This window comes from Cyprinus carpio, chromosome B4, assembly GCF_018340385.1.
Source record: "Cyprinus carpio isolate SPL01 chromosome B4, ASM1834038v1, whole genome shotgun sequence".
Lineage (NCBI taxonomy): Eukaryota > Metazoa > Chordata > Actinopteri > Cypriniformes > Cyprinidae > Cyprinus > Cyprinus carpio.
The window spans coordinates 16,351,581-16,370,786 of record NC_056600.1 but is presented as its reverse complement, the minus strand read 5'-3'; the positions used below and the strand labels follow the sequence as shown (position 1 = coordinate 16,370,786).

At 38.9% G+C, this 19,206-nt stretch overlaps 1 protein-coding gene across 1 annotated transcript in view; it reads left to right on the top strand.

Moving 5' to 3' along the window:
• The window catches only part of LOC122137123 (liprin-alpha-2-like), a 144,372-nt gene extending 125,764 nt beyond the window's left edge, over positions 1 to 18,608 (top strand). Inside the window, 16 exon segments of the mRNA XM_042722641.1 lie at positions 354 to 401; positions 848 to 931; positions 1,178 to 1,309; positions 1,391 to 1,453; positions 1,563 to 1,654; positions 2,327 to 2,465; positions 2,544 to 2,761; positions 6,521 to 6,761; positions 7,148 to 7,177; positions 8,035 to 8,165; positions 8,257 to 8,435; positions 8,596 to 8,686; positions 13,737 to 13,818; positions 14,733 to 14,780; positions 14,782 to 14,949; positions 18,567 to 18,608. Coding sequence (XP_042578575.1) covers positions 354 to 401; positions 848 to 931; positions 1,178 to 1,309; positions 1,391 to 1,453; positions 1,563 to 1,654; positions 2,327 to 2,465; positions 2,544 to 2,761; positions 6,521 to 6,761; positions 7,148 to 7,177; positions 8,035 to 8,165; positions 8,257 to 8,435; positions 8,596 to 8,686; positions 13,737 to 13,818; positions 14,733 to 14,780; positions 14,782 to 14,949; positions 18,567 to 18,608 — 1,788 coding nt within the window.
• The last annotated feature ends 598 nt before the right edge of the window (positions 18,609 to 19,206 follow it).

Below are 19,206 nucleotides of genomic sequence, written 5' to 3'. Positions count from 1 at the left end.
TATAAAAACTTGCAAATAAAATTATTTTTTATATAATTCATATGTTTAATATAGTATAATTTATAGAATTATAATTCCTGTGTGCTACTTTTCCCCTTCCTTAAAAGAAAACCCCCCAAATTTCATAAATTTTCATAAAATGAAACAATTCATACTTTAAGCTCAAATGAGAGGTGAGAAGTTGGCAGGTGATTTCTCACGGAGAAAGGGTTTAAGAAAAAGTAAAACACAGAAACTGCTTTTGTTCATTCTTTAAAATGAGCTGTTAACAAAATCTACTGTGGAAACATGGACAGATACTCTGTTCATTATTAACGTTGTGTGGTATTTCTCTGTATTGTGTGGTTTGGTAGTCTGATATGGAAGCTAAACTCCAGGACATGAACTGCAGTCTGAGGAAGGTGGGGCTGAAAGCTGCTCTCTCTCTCTCTCTCTCTCTCTCTCTCTCTCTCTCTCTCTCTCTCTCTCTCTCTCTCTCTCTCTCTCATTCAGTCTGTCTGGCTGTGGGTCTGTTCACTGCTGGTGTATTTCAGCTGCATGTGATGCTCAGCTGGGATTTTCTTCGCTTTAATGAGTTGCTGACGTACTTGGTTCTCTCTGTTCACCCAGGAGAGAACAGAAGCTTAAGGAAAAAACACACTCCTTCTCTTTACCTGTCTGCTCAACCATGTCTGTGGTGTTTAGTGTGATGGCACTTTATAAACCAAACTCAAAACCTCATAAATCTAGATTAATTTCCAGCCAACATCATAGTCATGGTTCAAGGGTCTTTTCTCTGTTGGTTTGAGCTCATTTGTGGCTTTACAATTTCTCATCTGACAAAATACAATGTGTGTTTGTTGTTCAGGCGGAGGAGAGACACGGCAGTATCGAGGAGCGTATGAGACATTTAGAGGGACAGCTGGAGGAGAAGAACCAGGAACTGCTCAGGGTCAGCATCTCTTTATATAAGAATCCATACTTCCATACTATATACTATTTTTACAGTGTGCTTATTTTATACAAAATGTATATTATCTGAATGTGGAATATCCAAATTAGCAACTACATTTGCCAAACAATATAGTATAAAACAGCACACTGTGTGGAAAACTGTATCTCACAATGCAATCTAACATTTTATAAAACATTTGAGTGAATTTGTACTTGAATTTTAGTTTGTACTTTGTTTCTTCAGGCTCGGCAGAGAGAGAAGATGAATGAGGAACACAACAAGCGTCTGTCGGACACTGTGGACAGACTCTTGACAGAGTCGAATGAGCGTTTACAGCTTCACCTGAAAGAGAGAATGGCCGCTCTTGAGGATAAGGTGAGAGAAGATCCAACCGGCATGGAAGATGTCTTCCAGTAATGTTCATCACTCACACTGTTTCCTTTGCTTCTCTTTCAGAATGTGTTAATACAAGACTCTGATAACTACAGGAAGCAGTTAGAAGACTCCATACAGGAAAAGGTTATTAGTTTTTATTTTCTGAAAACTAGCTGGGCAGAACAAATTTTGATGCAATGCTTTGCTCTCCATTCTGAGTAAAATGAAACTTTAATGTGCTTTGCGGTTGTAGTCTCATCTCTCGGAGGAGATCGAGAAACTGAGATCTGAACTGGATCAGTACCGATTGAGGGCCGGATCCCTTACTGAGCCCACACTGTCACGGTGAGACAGAAAGCATGAAGAACTCAAAACTATCCTTTTGCTATAAACAATAGCTCTGTTCCAAAACCTAGCAAGCTCAACAGAATTTTGAGGCAACATAGGCATGTGCTCATCACGAAGGCTGTTCCAAATACAGTAGCTGGCAACAACATTAGCAGCAGCACTGCATGTATTCATTCTGGAGGAGGCAATCCAAGAAAACATTGCTGTGAGATCACACAGACAGTCATATTCAACTGACAACAACTGTGTCATAAATGTTGTTCTTTTGCTCAAATAGCGTTATATAAAAGCGTATTTTTCAGGCTAGATCAGCCAGTGTTTCTGTAGCAACCAGGACTTCTAACGGCAGTTGCAGTGACACGCTGACTTTAACGATTAGCGATTGGCTCTTTCATTCAGAAGGCGGGGCTTCCTGCGATTGAGCAGCCATATTAAGCGTTGCAGTGTCAAATTACTTGACTCATACATACCTCGATTCTTCTGTATGATTTTATACTACGGTTCCATTAAAATGTTAGTAGTGATGAGTTTTGCAAGTGAAGTTTATAATTTCCAATGTATTTCATAGTGAAACTAACCAGTTAGAATGTAAACAAAATGTCATTTTAGATTTTAAAAGTTTTTCGCCATGTCTTAATCCTAGATAACAGATTGTGGTCTTGATTCCAGGTCTCATCTGGACGCATCTGGAGATCTGCGTTTCTCTCTGGGTTCTCTTGCCGAGACGCAATCTGACCATTATCGCTCCACCAAGGTGATCCGCAGACCCAGGAGAGGACGCATGGGGCTACCTAGGGACGAACAGAAGGTGGGGTCTCATCACCTGTTGTTTCTTGAGCTTTGTGCTAAACCTCACTCCTTGTGTTTCTCTTTCATCTTCTTGCAGGCTAAGTCTCTGGGAGAGCACGAATGGCGCTCTCAGCAACTTGGCGTTCTGGGCGGCCACCCGTTCGAGAGCGACACGGAGATGTCGGATATTGATGACGATGACAGGGAGACCCTTTTCAGTTCGATGGATTTACTGTCTCCTGGAGGACATTCAGATGCTCAGACTCTGGCAATGATGCTGCAAGAACAACTAGATGCCATCAATAAAGAGATCCGGTCAGTTTGCTGATTGTGAACACAGCACCTTTTTGTAGACTAGGCTTAAATCGTGTTGCCTTAATGGTCTACCCAGAGATGGGCTACATTCAGATTGCTTTAATGTCTATAATGTAATCCATCTGTAAAGCAATGAAAGGACAGTATATTTCTTAGAAATATCACCTCAAAGGTGATAATAAAACAGCAGTGGGCTTAAGATCGATCCTTGGTGCATACTTTCTTTAGCATTTTTAGATTTGACAGCTGTTCATTTACACCAACAAAGGTAGGATCTAAACCAGGCTAGCACTTGTCCAAAAACAGCAACATAATTTTCAATATTGTCCAAAAGAAATTTAATGATGTATCAAATTAAGGCCTAGCAGAGATCTCTATCCCTAGTTGGATAACAAAAGTAAGACATTTGTTATTCTGATAAGTGTAGTAATGGGACCTGAAACCTGATTTCACAGATATCACACATGATTTTTTTTAGCTTCAGAATATGAATCTGTACATTTGTAGGACATTAGACATGTTTGATATTTTGAACAAATATTGTTTTCATTTGGCATGTGTCTCCTAGCAACGAGACACAAGTTTTTGCATTTAACTTAAAGGTGGTGTGTGATCCTTAGTTGTGTGGAGTTTGACGACCAGTTTTTTTTCTGTAACCATTTACAAAGTCAGCAAGTATGTAAATTGTTTTAAAATATGTTCCGATTTTAAAAATCCTGTAGTGTATTCCAGTCTTAAGTCTTTGTTTTAATGTTATGACTATTTTTTTCTCCATTTTAACTTTTTTTCGAACTGCTCTTACAGTTCGGTTGTTTCTGTCTTGTCACATTCACTTATTCTTCTGTAAATTTCTACATCTGATCTTTGCCAAATGTTTATTTGCCTATTTTTACCCAGAGTGACATGTAGTACATTGATTCCTGGGACAGGTACAAGTTCCTTGATTATTATCCTCGTAGCTTTGTTTAAAACGTACAGTACGAGGAATTGAACTTGTCACCTTTGCATCTTAGAAGCGTAGATTTATCTTTCAAGTTTCCCTTCATAACCTACATATAACCTTCTACTCCCTAGCTAATCCCTTCACTTATATTTTGATGATTTAATTTCACATTTATTAGAATTTCTACCTCTCTACAGAGACTCAGGATCAGGGTCTTGGCACACACAAGTTCTAGAATGAAGTAAAAACAATAAAAGGCACTGCAGAAAGACGAGTTGTGCCTTCAGGCAGCGTATATGCTGATTTAAATATCAGCCAGAGCTCAAGGTTTCTCCTGTAGGCTGTTCACGCAGTGCATAAGGTGGAGGCTGATTTGACACTTGAGAACTTGAGGCGTGACTCCAATAGTTATAAAACAAAAAGGGTTGCCTGAAAGGTTTCCTGGAAATGGAAACACTTCACTCCATGTGGATATTTCTGCTGTTTCTGATTTCCATCATTTCTGGGATTGGCATATGTAAACTGTATATATCACAACACTATCACCTGTCTGGCTGGACATGTGTCCTGCATGTTGATGTTCTTTTACAAATTGGTCACCTTAAGGCCAAACTGGAGTTGAACCAGCAGCCCTTGTACTTAGACTTAAAGGCAGGAATACACTACACAAGTTTTAAAATCTGAACGATAGACATACATTTACCGACTTTCTAAACAGTCATAAAATTCGTAAACTTCTCCAGACTGTAAGTCGTGTAGTGCATTCCAGCCTTAAGGCTGTCAAAAGCAAATGTATGACTTCAAATCAAGTACTAACAAATTAATTATCCCAACTCTTTAGATTTTATTCAGATCTAATTTGAAATTTGTCCAATTCAGTGGAAATGTGTGATTAATATTCGAAGAGGCCAGAACAGACGGAGTTCTTTTTTTTATGGAACTTTAGTTGAAGTTGTTAAAAAGGTCATTTTAAATTCACTAAGAGCCACTCACTGCAGACAAGTTAGAAGTTTTTAGCTAGTTCTCTGTCCTGTTATTTCCCACATTTATTTTCGGTCAGGAGCTCGCTTTATGTAAATTTAATGAAGATACCAAAAAAAAAAAAAAAGTGCAACCTCATATGCAACGTACAGTATGTGTGCTTAACTTTGTTTGTTTACCTCTGTGTACAAATACCGCTCACTATGCTATTAAACTGAGCCTCTAATGTCTGCTGGGTTTTTGATTACAACAGGAAGAAAGATGGTTCCCCTGTGTGTGGTTTGTTTCTCTCCCCACAGCCGTGGTCCGCTTTTGATAGAGCACCAGCTTTGGTCTTTGTGCTTTGGGACTGGAAGACTTTTGGGCAGTTGAATGGCTTACAACAAACTGTAAACATGTTAAATGCTTGACAAATGGTCAATGTTTAATTGTTTGCAGCCTGCTCGATGGTTGCTTTACAAGATACAGTATTCAATAATCCAAGGCCATGAAAAACATCTACCACAAGAGCTAACTAATGTTTCAGCAGTAAACTGCAGTTTGCGATTCTTGAGGATTGTCGGTCGTGTCCTCAAGCGTTCTCTGAACAAACCGCATCAGTCTTCGGCCAGTAAAGCACAAGATTTCATTATTTCTCTGTTTCTCTGAGCTTATTATTGCATTTTTTTGTCATTTTTCTATGTTGAAGGTGAATTGCAGAGATGAAATTAAATAAACAGTTTGTAGGTTGGTTTCCCTGAAGAGTGTGAACGCTGTGACTTTGCTCTGTTTATTTGAACAATTGGCGAATTCAACAGTTTTGTTTGGTTTTTGCTTTGATTTATCACAAGTTAGTGTGGCTTTTTTTCTGTTACTAATAGATATGAGCACACAGGAAGTTCTGTTACTTGAGAAGATACCATAGCATCAATAGGCTATTTTTTTTTTTTTTTTTTGATATATTGATATATAGATTTACACAAATATATATACAAAAATTGAAATATATATACAAAAAAAATTTTTTTTGTTTTTTTTTTAGAAATTATCTTTGTTAGATGTCAGGTATTAGAATTTTAAGAAAGGTTTCAATTAAACTTAGATTTCAATTAAACTCAAGCCAGGTTTCTACTTGTTCTTTCTTTATTTCTTTATTTCTTTTTTTTTTTTTGACTTAGGTTTAATACAAGGCTGTCTAAAACCGTGCCTGAAGCCATAACCCCATGTCACAAAGGCAGTATGTAGTGAGAGCATCAGTCTCCACGGACTTAATGCGTTCCCTCTTGGAAATTTTCCTCTTATAACTCAATAATCGAGTCATCAAGACCATTCCATTTTATCTCTTTGGATACATACACCTGGTGGAGACCGGCATCTTAAAACCCACAGCGCAGCACATTACAGCTGAAAAAAACAAAAAAAAAAGTTTAACAATCTCGCTTCATAAACCTGACCCCTGTGCTTAGGCGCAAAAAAAGAGACAGATTTACAGAAACTGTGGGATCAGATCTTCAAAAACAATCTCTGAATCTGCAAACCAGTCTAAACATTGTAACACTGTTGTGCATTTAGTAAAAACATATTTGCGTCAAGACAGCATCCAGAATATCTGATGAACAACAGTGTGTCTGCTTTTATTTAAGTGTTGTTCTTTTCATTCTGTACCATTTATTGTAGTAAGGGTTAATTAGTTGTTTCAGCTGCATTGTTTTTAGTCCTGTTGCCACACATTTTCACCCAGCAAGCTCAGCACTCCAGTAATGTTGTAAAGCAAACTAAAATGCTATTAGCTCATTATCATACACTGTAATTTCTTGACTCACTGCGGGCTAAACTCTTTTCCCCTTTTTCTCCAGGCTGATCCAGGAAGAGAAGGAGTCAACAGAACTGAGGGCAGAGGAAATCGAGAACCGCGTGGCCAGCGTGAGCCTGGAGGGGCTGAACCTGGCACGCATGCACCATCCCGGAGCCTCCATCACTGCCTCGGCCACCGCATCCTCCCTCGCCTCCTCCTCCCCTCCCAGCGGACACTCCACCCCCAAACTCACCCCGCGCAGCCCTGCCCGCGACATGGAGCGCATGGGGGTCATGACACTGGTATACGAGCCCATCCGTAACTCTGTCCATATCTTCATATCAAGATTTACAGTACAATTTCTTTGATCTTTTTATTGTATATATTAACAGTGCTGACTATAGATGGAGGAAAATGGTAATTGGAAATTAATTATAATTTTTTTTTTTAAAGTAAACAGTATGTTAATGACCCTTTAAGAATATCTGTTTAATTCATGGCACGTAGCTTTAAGATTCATGCAAATTGTAGTGCTGGTTAAGTCACAAATGACACAGTATGATGTCTCTCAGTAAAGCTTTCCTGGTCATTTCTCTGCAGTTTCTGCATCACGTTGCGTTGCTTTGAATGCCTTATGACTATCCAGTATCCATTAACCTGTTAATATATTTTGTTTTTTGTTCTGCAGCCCAGTGACTTGCGGAAACACAGGAGAAAGGTACTTAACATGTGGTCTCTTCACAAAAGAGCTGGCTGTATTTGGCATGATTATTTTTTTATGGGCAGCATAGAGGACACCGGGGTAAATTTTTTTTGTTTTAATTTTTTTTTTCCATTTCCAATTCATGAGTTGGAACTGAATTGAATTTGCTACAGTCCAAAAGGGTGAATGAAATTAATGAAATATAACAAAATTCAATTAGGTTTATGTTTAAAAACAAAACTATTTTTCTTGTCCCACTGGCAAATGTACTTAGTATTTAACAAGTAACAAGTCTTAATATTACCATTTTGCTCCTTAAGCACATTTATATTGTTTTAAACAAATTTAGATATTTGGTACAGGTTAAAAAACAAGACTGAGGATTATTTGTTATTAAGATAAATAAGTATTGATAAATGGCTTTATATATATATATAACACATTTTTAATAATTTGTAAAAAATCACTACATGGGTGACATTTGTTACTTTTGATTATTGATCTACATTTATATTTACATTTAGTCATATTACAGACACTTTTATCCAAAGTGACTTACAACTGATCTGTTCTAATTTTTATCAACATCAGTTTTTATTTGCTGAGGTCTGAAATTCCCCCTTTATTATATGAAATATCCTGTTTTCCACCCCAAAATTCACCCTCAAGATATTTAGAATAAGGACTAGGAAACAAAAAACGTCCATTGACGTCCACTGAATGTGCAAAACACAGTGAGATGTCTCAAAATATCTTCTTTTATGTTTGACAGAAAAAAGGTGTTACATTTTTGTATGGACATGAGGGTAATTAAACGAGTATTTTCATTTTTGGGTGAACTGTCCCTTTAATTCAGATTCCCTCTGTCACAGATCGCAGCGGTGGACGAGGACGGTCGAGAGGACAAGGCCACCATCAAATGCGAGACCTCGCCACCTCCCACACCTCGCCATGTGCGCATGACCCACACCTCGCTGCCTGCTTCTTCGCACAATGACGCACGGTGAGACGGCAAAAAGACAGCAGCCAGACACATCCTGCATGCAAACATAACCCAACTTTCCCGCTGTTAATCTGTTTTTGTCTGTCTCCAGCCTGACAGCTGCATTAGAGACGGAGGCCAGTGCTCTGAGCAGTGTAGCCAGCAGTCAAGACTCCCTCCATAAACAGCCAAAGAAGAAGGGCATCAAGTCCTCCATCGGACGTCTGTTTGGGAAGAAAGAGAAGGCCAGACTGGGGCAGCTGGGGAAAGAGATGATGGGACCAGGACAAGGTGAGAACATAGAAATATGATTGACATAGAGACATATGAGCTATTAAGAGTTAGGTTTTGTATACATGTATATCTGATTAAAACACTGACCTGGAGTCGCATGTAAATCTAATTACTAACTTTATCAAATGATTGGTTAATGCATCTTCTCCATCGGTAGGGAATGTATCCGATCCTGAGCTTCTAGGTCAGGACATTACGGTGGGAAAGCTGGGAACACAGGCAGAGAAAGATCGCAGACTTAAAAAGAAGTAAGTATTTTATAAACCGCTCTCTGACAAATTCAGTTATACAGCCAGCACAACCTTTTATGAAGGTAATTCATTCCTGGGCCCAAATCTTGAAAAACGAAATATTACTGACATAACAACACAACTGACACAACATAACAAACAACATGAATACTGTGAAGTTATGTTTCACACACCTCTCTTTAAAAAATAATATTTGAACATGTGGCCCATCAGGATGCATTTTAGTGCCTTAGGCCAAAAAAAATACTTACTCAACGCAAGTAAGAAAGATGTGTAGTCCTGTTGTACAGACTTAAAGTGAGTTTTTGTGTCACTTTTAAAACAGCAAGCCTCAGTACTCAAGATGGATAGTTATACAATAGATTTCTTTATTTAAGTTATTTTAAGTAGCTAGCTTTAATGAACTTGTGAAGACTGTTTGGCCATGACAGCCAGTGACCTGAAAGAACATACAACCAACAACAAATTATCTCCAATATTTGAAGTCTGTGGCAATCCATAGCATTATTAGCATTTCCATCATCAGTATCTATAGGGTCACTCCGTGTCAACTCAACCAGAGGTCCCCGGCTCAAATTTTTGATTTTGCTAATATTTTTTCTGAAGAAAGACAGACATGTATAGTGATGAAAGCCAAAATATTAAATATCATGGATGAATATTTACTGAGCAATAAACTATTTTGTATAGGGGGGTCAGAATGGCCATTTTCAAAATGACTTCAGAAAGATGGCAGCATCATAATGTTATTTTCACAGAGAGATTGGTAGGTGTGTTAGTAAAATCTGTTAACTTTTAAATCTTTGTTGCATTATGTGCCAATGGTGACCATTCAGAAATGGGGAAACAGCACTTTTCAAGTTTTTTCTCCAAAGTTTGCATGCCTGTAACTCAAGAAGTATTAAAGATATGTTAATACCCTTTTAGATATTGGGCCTTAACAAACTTTTTTAAGGCTCAATATGGTTAGGTTCCAGAGATATTGGAATTTCAATATGGTTCCAGGAGTAAATTGTTAAAATGTATACATTTTCAGTGGTCAAAAACCAAATGTGGGTCAATTTGCAAAAATATGACACATCTTTTCTTTTAAAGAGGAATGTCTGAAGTACTAATAATGTTAAAACTAGAGATCTCGTTTACTTCTGTCAAAATAACTGCATTGAACATACCTGTCTGAGTGCCATAAATATTGTTTTTCCAAAGTTTGAGTGCCTGAAACTCAAGAAGTATTGATGATATTACAATATAATTTTAGATTCTAGCTCTTAATAAACTTTTTATTTCTTGTGGAAATCTTTATTTTCAAGGCCCTACATCGTTCAGTCCCAGAGATATGAGGATCTCAAAGAGGTTCCATTTTCTGATTGTTGAATATTATCTATTTTCAGTGGTTAAAAACCAAATGTTGGTCACTTTGTATACAACTGATGTTTACTGTATTTAAAGCAGAATGTCTGAAGAATAAGAAATGTTGAAGCTAGGAATGCATCTTGACAGAATTTACTAGTAGACCTACCAATCTCTGTGTAAAATTAACATTATGATGCTGCCATCTTTCTGAAGTCATTTTTAACTCCCTGTAATTTGGCTTTGAATCTCAGGTGAAAATGCCAATTTTGACTCCCATCTACAAAATAGTTGTTTAATGAGGAATGCCATTTTGACCCCCAATAATATTTTTGGCTTTTTCTTCACTATATATAATGTACGTCTGTCTTTCTTCAGAAAAAATATAGCAAAATCAAAAAAACAATTGGTTGATTTGACACGGAATGACCCTATTTTCATTTGTGCTAAATCTTTTTTCCTGCAAAAATAGATCCTTGGACGGAAACCTGGCTAAGATGTGCTGTTAAAGCCTGCGCAGCTAACTAGCGTTCACATTTACGTGTTTGTGTAGAGTATGTTTTGTGCCTTATGTTAGCTAATCTGAAAAAGAATGCATTTTCAGTGTCTCAAACTCTATTTGTTTAACTTATACAAGATAATCAACATTATAATAATTATCTATATGCCACACGGTTTACTACATAAATACAATGTAAGATTGTTATTTGTAGAATGTATGTTAACATGAGAATGTGCCTTTCATAGCAGGCCTGTGACTTTGTTGCATACTTGGTTGTGTTTACAGCATGTCATGCGATGCTTGCCGAATATCACATTTCTTTGCCTTAACGCTAATGGTTAAATGTGACCATTTTATGTAATTTGACTCGTGTTGGTCTCATCCATTGCGGCGCCACACAATGGCGGCTCTTCACCGTTTTCATTGCAGTGTCACACTTTCTGCATGCTGTATGATAAAAAAAAAAAACTTTTAAAGACAAGTAGATCTGTTCAATTGTGACCAACAAGTCAATATCTAAGTGCAAAAATACAGCGATTCCCAACAGTAATGCACGTCTCTCTGAGGCGAGGTGTTTTTTTCTAAAGTCTACATACAGTATGCTCAAATAACAAGCATTTAATTTTGTCTCCCATCGCTTTCTCTATTTTCTTTTTCTCTCTCTCTATCTCTTTTCTCCTCATCTGACTCTGTAATCAGCGGGTAAGTTTAGTTTGTGTTGCCGAGACGTTGCTGCCTTTTCCACTGTCGACGCTCTGTCCGTGTCTGTCGTCATGCTCCTAAAGTGTGGTGTCCTATCTTCAGGGGGGTCCGACGCATTTCCTTTCTGTCCATCGAGAGACCCCCACCTCTGCCTTTTCTTTTTCATTTGACTGTAATGTGATTCTCGCCCCCTCCTGCAGTTCTATAGAGGATGCATCTCTGCCTGGAGAGAGAATGTGTGCCTTTATAACCAACCTGTTCTCGATCTGCCATGCCGAGGCCTTTCTCCTCTCGTGTAACGTGTGCGTGCGCGTGGGGTGCATTGTGTGGCCGTATTCAATAACCGGTCTCGTCTCTGGTTATGAACTGGTCAACTCATTGACTTACTTCCCTGCTCTCTTTTTCTTTTCATTTGTTTTCGTCTCATAACTGTTTCTCTCCCTCCCCAGCTACAGTATGTTCAGGAGAAGTCACTCATGTGCTTACATTTGACCTGAACATATGCAGTCCAACACTTAAAAGAGGAGGAATATACATCATCATAACCACCATCACCACGACAGGCCTTATTGCCTTAACAGCACACAGACATGAAAGTTCACGGCGACAGGACAGTTTCCCATTGACACGGTGGTGGTGGGGCTCAATCCGGTTCGATGCTGTGTTTTTCCATTAAAAAAAAGGTGGTTCATGAAAATTAGACCCATGTAATTAAACTAGTCTTGCGTAGACAGACTTTAAAGTCGGCATGAAATAAATAGTTAACCCGATTTATTTTTCTAAATGCATGTTACTGTTCTTATTGTGACTGATTTCATCTGTGCATATGTTAAATTATGACATTAACCTAAGTATGTTTACCCCAAAAACAACATAAACAAAAAACAATGTTGGATGCTTGTGACAAGTGCGGAAAAAAAGATCTGTCCTGTCATTACTTCTGACATTAACGGTCAGCATTAAGTGTGGTTCATTTTATTAGCTTTTATTAACAGCTTATTCAGACAAGAGTTGCCATGACAAACCACATTTTCTTTCAGATACTAAAATAGAACGTCATTGGAAAAAAAGTGCTTGTTTACCTTGAAATGTTTTTTTTTTCTTCCTGAAAATAAATTTTTACAATGCCGCATTTTGCTTTGGCATGGTGATATTTCAAAAAGGATCGAAACATGTTAGTAAAAGTTTCTTTCATGCACCATTCCATTTCCAGGATTTATCTCGTAACAGCATTGACGAAATGAATGAGGAACAGCTTCACAGGTTTATCGTAACCACCAGCTTCAGTTGTTTAACTAAGCTACATCGAAATACATGAAAAAAAATGAAAAAATTAAATGGAATGCTAAAATATGTATCCGGATTTTTGGTTTTTATGGGTTTTTAGGTTTTTTAGGATTAAAGGTTATTTAGGTAGATTAATGAATATGAAAAATCCAGGCTTATTAGAATGGATCTGGCACCATCACCGCACCACTTTGGTGCAAAAAGAGATATCTCAGTGGTCACGTAAGCGGTTTTGCTGAACCATATCATTCACTACAGCATGTGTCAGTACTGTACTCGGACTCTTCAAGTGGCCTTACCGTACACCCCAAACATGTGGTTGGATTACGAAGGTGCTCTCTGAGGGAGGAACACCCAACTGTCTCTGCCTTAAAGTCCACCGCAATTTCCACACACCATAAAATACCTACCCTGTGATTGTTCTATAGCAAGGTGCCCTCAGAATTACATCACAGTTCAACTAACCGTAAAACCTAACCTCAGAATATCTCTGAATTACACTTGCTCGAATTTGACAGAACCTGGTTGTTTTTGACATTCAGACGTTAGCAGGAGAGAAACACTTCTAAAGACACTCTATGTTACAAGCCCTTCAGCCCCTGTAAAGTTGGTAAACGACAAGAGGCAACCTTGAGGAAAGCTAGACATATTTCCCAGCGGAGATCTGCATAGAAATGTCTGATGAGAGCCTTGTCTTAAAGCGCAAATATTTATCAAGACAAACACGGACTAGGGTTCAAAAGAAAAGGCATTTCTGTTTTCCCTCGATAAGTCACGGTATTCCAATTTTACAGCAAGGAAATGTCACGATATGTTTAATCTGAAAAACTGGAACTTTCAGTTCGCTGGCGTCTCAGTTTGACTGACTTTGATTCTTTACCAGAAAACCAGACCGCGTTTAAGAGACGAGACCGACCTTAAAAGGTAGCATTCGTCATGCTACATGCTAATTACAGAATAGTAGTGGGTACGAAAGAAACTTTTTAAGAAGAACTTGTGCATTTAATGTTCCATGTTGCTCTGATAAACAGATAGTGGCCATTAAAGGACAGGAAACCTGGCAGAGACAGATAAAGAATCTCTCTTTTCTCTCTCTACACATGCCCCTTTTCCCTCTCTCTCTGTCAGTTGATTATCTCTAAGCTGCTTGTCTTTCTCCTTATCTGTGTTCCTCTCTGTCCTCGCTCTGTCACCTGTTCTTTCTAGACACGAGTTGTTGGAAGAAGCCAGAAGAAAAGGGTTACCTTTTGCTCAGTGGGACGGTCCTACAGTTGTCTCATGGTTGGAGGTGGGCAGTACTCATTATTTTTGCAATGAAAAAAAAATTATATAAATCTTATATATGCAAGATATATGTGAATCTGTGCATTTTAATATGTTTGAAAGACAAAAGCTTTCCCAAGATAAAGTAACACATGGTTATAATGACCCCACTGAATGACATTGTAAATGAATGATTCATCAGTAGCTGATGCAGTGTTGAAGCCACATCTTTATACTAATGACTGGTCTTTTTGTGAATATCCACCAAACTGGAAGGCTTTCTGAATTTATAAGCAGTAGGCTATTTTAGAAATAAAATTGGGTAATTAGAGAGAATCACTAAATTCTCCATAATTTTATTTCCTATTGTGTGAAAAATAACATGTCTGGTGGATTGTGAGATCCTCCGTTTATTGTGCGGTTAAGCTATCCTCCGGGGGCTCTTTAATGGGCAGCTAAATAAAGACCTGAGCTGTTACTTCAACTCAACAGCACAACAGTTTTGCATATTGCATACTGAGATCAAGTGCTCTCCTAGAATGATGCAATTGAAGTGTTTAGGTTGTAGTAACATGGGCATGACAATGTTTTTTGACACGGGTAACTGATACAGTTTGCCAAGATACAATGTTAGCATACAGTAGTTTTCTTTTTATAATAAGTTCTTGGTTTGGTTTATTGAAGTAGTGTATGAATATTTTTCTGGCGTGTTTCGGCGTCTATTTAAAAACTGAATTATGTCATGATGTGTAGTAGAGATTTTGCCAGTATTCAGGTGGTTTGTTTGTGGTCACATTTATCACTAGATGTAAAGCAATGGCGCCATCTAGGTGGTGAAGCTTGGAAGATACTGTAAAATCGTAGATGTTCTACTAGGAGTTGTACTTACATTTTTTATATACAAGTTTAAATCATGCTACAATGATGTTGTGTTCAAAGCTGTGGCTAGGGATGCCAGCATGGTACGACTCCGCAGCATGTCTTTTGGGCCAACGTTAAAAAGCGGCGCTATCATGTCAGCCCCTGGTCGGACACCGAGATCCGGGAGAGAGAGATTGGCATCAGCAACTCTCTGCACCGTCTCAAACTGCGCCTGGCCATCCAGGAGATGGTCTTCAGCTCACGTCAGCCCTTCGGCTCCCCTACGTCTAGAACCGTGAGTGCACACACAACAAACAACACACTTGGTTTTCAGCATACATTTATAATTTACGAAAACAAAACTGCCCATTGGTTTCATCATAGGAAGTCTTGCATTGTTTGGGCAAATACTGGGGGTCCGCACGCGGTTGAACTATCAATGTTAGTCACTATAGACACTAAACGGCGATCGTCATCATCAGCTATTTTTCAACCCATCGCACAGCTTTATTTTGTTCGGCGTTGTCAATGGTAATAGCAGTGTTGCATCAATCGGATAAACTGGAAACATCGACAGCTGATCTGGCATGGTATCGTGTAATGAAGCATTCACAGCACAATCCCCACGCGGTCTAACGTGCAGCTCGTGTATTTGATGTTTTTCTTTCGGAAGTTATTTTGTATGCACTCCTTCTCAAAGCATCTCCTGATAAACTACTAACTACACAAAGTGTGGTGCACACTGGACAATTTTGTCTAAAACCACACTGGGGCCATCTGAGACAGATTTCATAATTTTATTGTAAAAGAAAAGACTTATTTTGTTCTAGAGAGTTAAAAACATTGTAAACATTTGAACTCAGCTTTTTTTTTTGTAACAAATGCAAAAAGACAGCGACAAAAAAAATTGCACATGTGTGTACACCAGCTCATTTTGCATTTTCAAAGCAATTGTCTCGTCTTCAGCAGCAGGTCCTGTTCTGTCAGTCAGAACAATGTTTTAGGTGCGTCCCAATTTATGTACTTGTGCACTGTTCTGTACTGTTTTATAGTGTGTTCACACTGAAAATTCCAAAAAGAGAACGTGCAATTTAAGTGTGTAATGTGGAAACTTCATGCAGTCAACTGTTGCAGCTTTACTTTTTGTAGCAGCAAGAGGAAATTCATACACTACACGGTTGAGTACATGGTGCATTAGTACATGGTGTATGAATGTGAGTCCATTTGGGACGCAACCTTTCATGTCTGCGCCCTGATGTGCATTCAGTGTGTGCTTGTGCTCTCTGTATGCGTGGTTGTCTCAGGCCCTTTGACTCTGTAGGGGCGGGCCTTGCTAATAATCTGGACTGTGATGCTGTAAGCACTATGTGGCTTACAGTGGCTGCTGCTCTTCTTCTTTAACATCTGCTTGCCCTTCCTGTGGATCATCTCTGGGGCCGCCCACATAAGCCGTCGGGTAATGTGTTTGGTTGGGAACCTAGGAACCCAACGAGGAAATGGAGACGGCTTGCCGCCCCCTCCAAAACGGTCAGTCATCACTTCATTCTTTTTAACTAACCAAACTAGGTTTGTTTTTGTTTTTTCACATAATCATTTGTTTAACTGACCCTCTTTTTTACTGACCCTTTTTGCTATTCACAGAATCAGGATGGGAGCAGGAAAGTCGACATGAAATCGAAATCACCCCTCATTTACCTTATTAGGACACTACGATCCTTGATGTTACTGTGCACAATCTCAACGGCGGCTTCTGTTTCTGAAATGATTTTTCCTTTATCAGTCGTGGATACAAAAAAAAAAAAATTTAAAATCAAAAGTTGGGAATACTCTTTTATCAGCTGTCCAAAAGACTCCTCAGATATGAATTTTACAGAAGTAAAATTTGTAGGTCATGAATGCGGTTTCATGTCGACTGTGAGCTCTGGTCCCCTAACTGGGCAGAGGAAGATTTCAATCAATTCATGTCTGAATAATTTTTGAAGCTTCAATAATCAATTCATATGTGCTTCTGTTACATCCAGTGCTATGGAGCATTATGGTGTGGGTGAACCAGTGGTGATAGGAGGACTTAATATGGTTCCTATTGGTTCCCAACAGCTCTGAAAAAAACGAGGGCCAAACGGAAGTAACATTCTCACATTCAAATCAAATGCAAATCAGGTACAAAAAGAGAATATAAGTAGCCTTGTATTCTCCACGCCGAGCCTCATCACGGCCCTCGTACAATCATCACGGTTCACTATCCCATCAGCTTCACGATCACTAGGAACACGAGCGTTGGTAACGGAAACGCTCACCAATGTGTCACAATGTAGCACCGAAGATGACCGCATAGTATGTGATGTAGGTTTTGTGTGTAATGTATTGTGTTTTGCATGCAGCTGATTAGAGGAATGTCAAGCACTAGTTTCTTCTTAGATTTTTCGTCCACTGTTGGAGCTGTTGCGGCCACACGTTTTAGTAACATTAAATGGATGCAATGTACAATCACGTGCTGCATGGAAAAATGTGCAACGTACGCGTAGTTTGTTTAAAAGTTAACAGATGTACATATAGCACAACAGTTTGCAGACAGATACACTTACTTTCTTGTGCTTCTGCAGAAATCGGAGTCAGAGGAGGGGAGCTGGTCACAGGTGAGAGTGTAAAATACACAGAGCTACACTATTCATTCCTTACAGAAAACACAGATTTTACAAAAGCGCTTGCAATGGATTTTTAAAAAGCATAGCTATAACATATGCTTCACCCAAAAATAACTCATTAATTCCAAACCCGAAAGACTTTTGTTCATTTTCAGAACACAAATTAAGAAATTTTTGCTGAAATCCAAGAGCTTTCTGACCCTGCATAGACAGCTATGAAAACTACCCACATTTAAGGTACAGAAAGGTAGTAAGGACATCGTTAAAAAGAGTCCACGTGACATTCAGTAGTTCAACATTGCTTTTATGAAGCTACAAGAATAATATTTTGTGTGTGCAAGAAACAACAAATTGTTCAGTAAAGTCATTATTTTTGTTTTCTTTGCAGACAAAAAAGTATTCTCATAGCTTCATAAAATTAATGTTGAACCACTGATGTCACATGGACTATTTTAACGATGTCCTTACTATGTTTATAAGTCTTGAACGTGTCAGTTGCATTGTCTATGGAGGGTCAGAAAGCTCTCGGATTTCATCAGAAATATCTTAATTTGTGTTCCAAAGATGAAACAAACGGTCTTGACGGTTTGGAACGACATGAGGGTAGTGAGTTTTTTTTAGGTGAACTCACCTAGAGGGTCGTGAATGACTTTCTAACTCTTATCAATGGATTGATATGGATTATGGCATGCAATAATAATTAAATGCGCACAAAATTAAGGCATGATATCTGAAGGACGGTGTGTACATTGAAGATTAGAGTAATTGTGCCTCCTGAAAAGTCAGCTTTGCCATCCCTCTGAAAAGAATTTGGTTTAAAAAATGCATACTCCTTTAATATATTAACATAGCAAACAGCTATTTTAAAACAGCTGTAAGTTCACAGTATTTACTGTTTTTGCACATATCATTTAGACACTGGTCATCCGGGGACATGAACTGGCACGAGTGGAATCGTGAAACGAAGTGGCTGCCCAGTCTAGGTCTACCTCAGTAGCTCCGCAGCTACACTTCATGAGTGTTTGGTTTGGTGGCCGCACGCATGCTGGACCACCTCACCAAGAAAGGCTTCCGAGTGCATTTTAAAATGGTGGACAGCTTTCACAGGTCAGTAGTCCATTGGTCACCAAGTATTGCTATAAATTATTTTGATTTAATTCAATTAGTGCTAACTTGACCTAACTTGCCTTGTTTGAAATATGTATTAATGTATTGATTGGCGCTTATTCAAATTTGCAATATGAAATGTGTGATATTGTGCCTGAAGAAGCTCAACTACGACAGGAAGGAGGCTGGAGAGACGCATTAGAGAGAGCAGGCCACGAGCACGAGATAGATAAGAGGTAGGTAGAAGCTGCTTGGAAACACTATAATGCTGTTATAATGCCAAACGAACGTAAACACAGACGTCATTTTTGTGTGTATTTTTACACAGACGTGCTGGTGTGGACTAACGAGCCGTTGATTCGCTGGATTGCAGCAGTAAGGGTTCAGAGCATCGGTCTCCGTGACTACGCCACATCCTGTTAGAGAGTGGCGTGCACGGGGGCGCGTCATAGCGCTAGATGACAAAACTTTGACTACAGCAGCCTGGCCCTTCTGCTGCAGATCCCCAACCTAAAACACTGCCGGTAGCCCATCCATCGGCATCGCACTAGACACACACACACACACACACACCCACACAACTCTCTTACAGTTAAGGTCATTTCAGCACTGATGCGGCGATACAAAAAAGTGAGTCCTAACCGCCAACGAATGCTGCTCTTCACACACCGAACGCCCAAAACGATTGATTGCCTTCTGCTAATTCACGCCTGCTGCAAGACGCTAGATGGTGCCCAACCAGCAATACATTTTTGCATCCAGATATGTATCCCGTATGGTCTGCTGCTCAATATACTTGG